The 5,492-nt window shown below is 29.5% G+C and overlaps 1 protein-coding gene across 1 annotated transcript; it reads right to left on the bottom strand.

Moving 5' to 3' along the window:
* Positions 1–3,848, bottom strand: LOC119616358. The gene is made up of 2 exons (XM_037972721.1): positions 3,580–3,848; positions 1–1,965 (listed from the first exon to the last, which is right to left on the bottom strand). Exon 2 carries the CDS (start codon positions 1,857–1,859, stop codon positions 954–956), a length of 906 nt encoding a protein of 301 aa, XP_037828649.1. The 5' UTR covers positions 1,860–1,965; positions 3,580–3,848; the 3' UTR covers positions 1–953.
* Between the last annotated feature and the right edge of the window lie 1,644 nt (positions 3,849–5,492).

Consider the following 5,492-nt stretch of genomic DNA (forward strand, 5'->3'; position numbering starts at 1 on the left):
ATTAGTTTTATTTATTTTATTTATTTATTTAATATCAATACAAAAAAGCCTTCATGGCCAATAATACATGTATTGTAAGGAAAATTACTATGTAAAAATAAATATATTATAAAAGAATTATTTGTATAAGATAGGCTCCCCAGCCATATAAATATCACATAAAAATAAAGAATAAGAGTTTCTATAACCAAAGTTTTAACTGTATAAATGGGTAAATATATATGAATATGATATAAAATAAATTGATCCTTGAATATTAAAAAAGAAATAATTAATATAATTAAATCTGATCTCTATTAAAATAGTCTAATAGTTTCCTTTTGTAAGTAAAATAGGAGTACGAAAAAAGTTTAAGCTCATTAGGAAGCATGCTCCATGCACGATGAACTCTTATAACAAAAGAACGATCGAAAATAGAGAGATTTCGAGTTGAATTGATGAATGAAAACTGATTTAGAAGTAATACCGGTTGTCTATTTCTTATTAAATTGTAAAAGTGAAGTATAATACGTAGGTTATTATATATATTATATATTATAAAAATATATTATAAAAACAAATGACTATGGTATAATCTAAGGGCATCTGCATGAAAAATAGCTTGAAACTGTAGCTTGAATAATAAAATATAATCTTTAATATAAAAAATTATGTAGATCATAACGTTAATACAATATTTTAAAGTGTGTAAAAGTGGCAGAGAGTGTAAAGAAAATAATTATTAAGTTCTATAAGGCAACTAAAGTTTATATAATTATATTATCATTTACACACTTAAAAAATTAACTATTTCAAAAAATTATTAACAAATCATTTAACAGTGGGATAATTTAAAAGCACCAGAAAAATATATATAAACCATAATATTCAGTCTATATAAATTTTCTTAAAGAAAATTTATATAGAGAATAAAAATGGTTATGAAAAACATTAGTAAAACTTAGACAAAATAGCTATTTGGGATTAAGTTTGAATAAGTCGATACATTCCTGATAATTCAAAGTCTTCACATCCCCATTGATCATTGTAATTTTAGCAATTAGAATTTCCCGGTTTATAATATTATACCCATTTATCTTCTCATCGCTTTTTAACTTCCTGCATATCTTAAGCAATTTATTAGCAAGTGTAGTATAATTATCATTCAAGTAAACACGTTTCTCATTACTTCCACCAATAATATCAGATACTTTAAGGGACTTTTGCTTGAAATATTCAGAGATAACTTTGTCACGCTTCACAATTTGACCAAATTTAACAAGAATAGCATTTCCTTTCTTAATGTAAAGAGCATTAAGAATATCACCAGGATCAATGTTCACTTTTAAATGTTCACACAAATCATAAGCAACTTTGATTAAATCATCAATATTATTCGAAAGACCGGTTATGACTATATCTGCACGATTGAAACGGTGTTGTAGCATATGATTCTGCATTTCAAGCTCGTAAAATTTTTTCTTATAGGCGGTATCATTGAGATTTACAAGGGATTTACAACTTGCCATCTCCTCCTTAATTTCCTTCAGGCTATTGGACAGTTCTGCGCGTACTTCACTGATGACAGAATCAACTTTAGCTTTTATTACTGACTGTTCACTTATTATGCCATTGATGGAGTTGTTAAGGGTAGAAAATTGCTTCCGCATTTCTGCTTTGAATGCATCATCAGAATTATCTGGAGGATTTTCTATACAACCTTTGCAAGTATATGCCAAATTACGATTTTTGTCAAGTGTGGTAAACAAAACTTTGGTTACATTTTCACAATCGGCATGAAACCAGCTATCACATGATCTGCACAGCAAACATCTTGTCCCAGTGGTATCCAGATCACAGACTCCACAAAGATATGGCATTTTATAATAAAATTATATGGCAGATTCAAAAGAAAAAAAGTATTTTTTTGCACAAATTTTATTACGTACATACAGTGTCTCTCATAAGTATTCGAATTTAGGTAAACTATGAAAAGAAACCAAATTTAATAATATATTTTGTGTGGAAAATAAATAAATAAATTTGTTATATTGTCTAGATAGTCCTTAGTTTTGATATCACGCCCCTTAAAACTTGAAAACTTTACATTTACTCAAATTAGTTGTGCTTTTTTTAAAAAAAGTCCATGAAACTACTTCACAAAAGTATGCGAATTTTTCCTGTATTTCATATTTGATCATATTATACGATACACAAATTTTAGAATCGCATGGTTTTATGCTTAATATTGTTTTAAGGGGTTACTATCAACCGCATGGATATATTTTTGACCCATTTGGTCCACAATTTTGGGGGATTTGTACCCTCTTTTCATGTAATACCATTAAAATGGCGATTTTTTGCTATATTTGTAATGTTTTCACCCTTTTTCCAGAGATGAAACCAAAATTTAATGTTGGAATTTAATAGAACCCATAGGGTATCCAAAAATAATATTTTTTGTTATAAGGATCTGTACTTAAACGTTCCAAGATGTATTTTTGGTATCGTTTTTCAGTTTCTAATTGAATTATCTGGATCATAAGTCCCTTTTCGTACCTCTAGGGACGATATTTTTCGACAAAGTTGTCTAGTGTATATTCATGTACATATTGGCACTAATGTATTTTAAATTTTCAATATATTATAGCGGTATACATCCCCAAAACATGTCTTAACAAAACGTCATCCTATATAGTAGAATTCAGTTTTTACTACTCGTAACTTTCACGCTTATGTTGCCCGTTACAATAACACTGTAAGTCCTAAATTTTGGGTTTGATTTGATCATAGTAAATAATATTTAAACACATATCAACATTTTTCATGTGATCATATGATATCGTGCCATGCAGCATGGAGGCCATTGGTATATAAAAATAATGATTTTACTATTTTGAATGGTGCTTCTTCGAGGCATGTTTTGGAGTTGTACACTTCCACAACACTTTGAAAACTTAAAATGTATAAAAGCTGATATCTAAAAGAATATATACCAGAAAACTTTCCTCGAAAATAGTTGATCCTAGTATTATAAAAATGGACTTAAGTTCCAATATATTGAAGAAGAATGATCCGAATAATTTATCTTGGAACGTTTAAATACAGATTCTTGTAACAAAAAATATTATTTTTAGATACCCCAAGGGGTCTTTTAATTCCCAATATCAAATTTTTGTTTTATCTCTGGAAAAAAGGAGAAAAATTTACAATTATGGCCAAAAATCGCCATTTTAATGATATTACATGAAAAGAGGGTACAAATTCCCCAAAATTGTGGACCAAATGGGCCAAAAATATATCCTTTCCGTGGATAGTAACCCCTTAAAACAATATTACGCATAAAAACCATTCGATTCTAAAATTTGTGTTGCGTATAATATGATCAAATATGAAATACAGGAAAAATTCGTATACTTTTGTGAGGCAATTTCATGGACTTTTTTTAAAAAAGCACAATTAATTTAAGTCAACGCAAATTTTTCAAGTTTTAAAAAGCGTGATATCAAACATAAGGACTATCTAGACAATATAACAAATTAATTTATTTATTTTGCACACAAAATATATTATATAATTTGGTTTCTTTTTATTGTTTACCCAAATTCGAATAATTATGAGAGACACTGTATATCTTTGTTTTGTAGTTTTGTAGCGGTGGTTAAAAACAACAAATATGGAAAAGCACACGATAAAATAATTGGTAATATTATTTTTATTTAATTTGTTTTTGATAATATAACTTAAATGTGGTAAGGATGTGAATTTGTGGAATTTATGTAGGCAAAATTTTATTATTTTTATTGAATAGATTAATTATTTAATTTTCAATCAAGAGCACAAGTTTAGCGCGTCTACCACGACATAGTGTTGCCAGACTTTTCACTATCAATCTAAAATTACCGAAAAAAGCTTTATCTGAGAAAGCATTTTTTAAAAATCAACTTATTGTTGGCTTAAAGAAGGGTCGAGCCTATAACAAAATTCGTATATTTGTCAATGGTTTATTGAAGGTGTTTTAAGCTATTTGACGTTTATAAATACGATTTTCCAGAATTTTGCCTAAAATTGTTTAATAAACCTAAAATTTTATAAATACTGGCGTCAACGGAATATGCAAATTTCAATACATTTTTTTATTTCTCAGTAATAATTTAGGTTTTCCTAATATCATTTTGTATTTTATCAATTTCAATTTGTATTGTATCAAAATTAATTTCAAATTCTCAATATCATTTGGTTTTTTCTCAATACTAGGTTAAAATTCCAATTTTCAATTTGTTTTTTCTTAATATTAATTATGATTTCTAAATTAAATTTTGTTATATCTCAATATTAAATGGGATTTTTGAACTTCAGTTTCGTTTTTCACAATATAAATTTGAAATTTCTAAATTTAAACTTAAAATGGTGTAGACTTTTATTAAATGAGTGATATGATAATAAAATTCACCATAATTCTAAAAAATAGTTAACAGTCGAAATAAATGACAAAAGGATCGATCTAAAAATTCCTAAAACTACCACATTTGTAAGGCGTATATGGCCGCATATAGATTACTCTTATGCCGAAAATAAAGGATCGATCCATAAAGACAATATATAGGGCAGCATTTCGAAATTCACTTTAGGTAGGTAGGTTGATAGGAGGATGTATACCACATCAAATACGAAAAAATACACCTAGGCCACTATCGGGCCTGTTGTGCGCTCCTTATCATGAAAAAAATTAAATAAATAAAAAGGAACTGAGTGAATTATTTTTCAGAGATTCATAAACTCAGTTTCAGTTGTGCGCTCCTTATCATGAAAAAAAAATAAATAAAAAGGAACTGAATGAATTATTTTTCAGTGATTCATAAACTCAGTTTCCTGAACGTAATTCCTAAAAATCTTCCAATCAGTGTTTATTAGGAATGTTATTTCCGGAATAACATCACTTCCAAGATACTTGGATCTAACTTCGACGAATGCCTGGCAGTGGTAGAGAAAGTGCTCCAGAGTTTCACTGTCCTCTCCACATGCTCTACATTCGTCTGAATCCGCACGTCCCATTTTGTATAGATGTGCTCGTAATCCTGTGTGTCCACTCAGAATACGTACCATCATACTACCTTCAGACTTGCTCATTTTGAGGAGATTTTACGTCTTGCTCTCTTTAGGGTCATCCCATAGGATCTTCGTGGTTCTACCCACCGTTTCCTTATTCCAAGAGGCCTTATGGGATTCTCTCACCCATATTTTTAGTTCAGCTTTTGTTGCGTCGAATGGTTTTGCGTTTGTCAGGTTAACTGCCTCGAGCTCCCTTCCCTTTAAAACTATTACATTCGCCCTTTCGCTACCGACTACTCCCGAGTGGGCTGGTACCCATATGATGTGAACCTTACCTCTGAGAGAGTATTCAGTTAAAGCTTTCTTACAATCCAATACGGTCTTAGATTTAATTCTATCGCCTAATATCGCCCTAATTGCCTTCTGGCTATCGGTAAATATATTAAGCGATGTGGGCGCCA

This window comes from Lucilia sericata, unplaced genomic scaffold, assembly GCF_015586225.1.
Source record: "Lucilia sericata isolate MDLA Ls3-8-SP2 unplaced genomic scaffold, ASM1558622v1 Contig000068F_arrow, whole genome shotgun sequence".
Lineage (NCBI taxonomy): Eukaryota > Metazoa > Arthropoda > Insecta > Diptera > Calliphoridae > Lucilia > Lucilia sericata.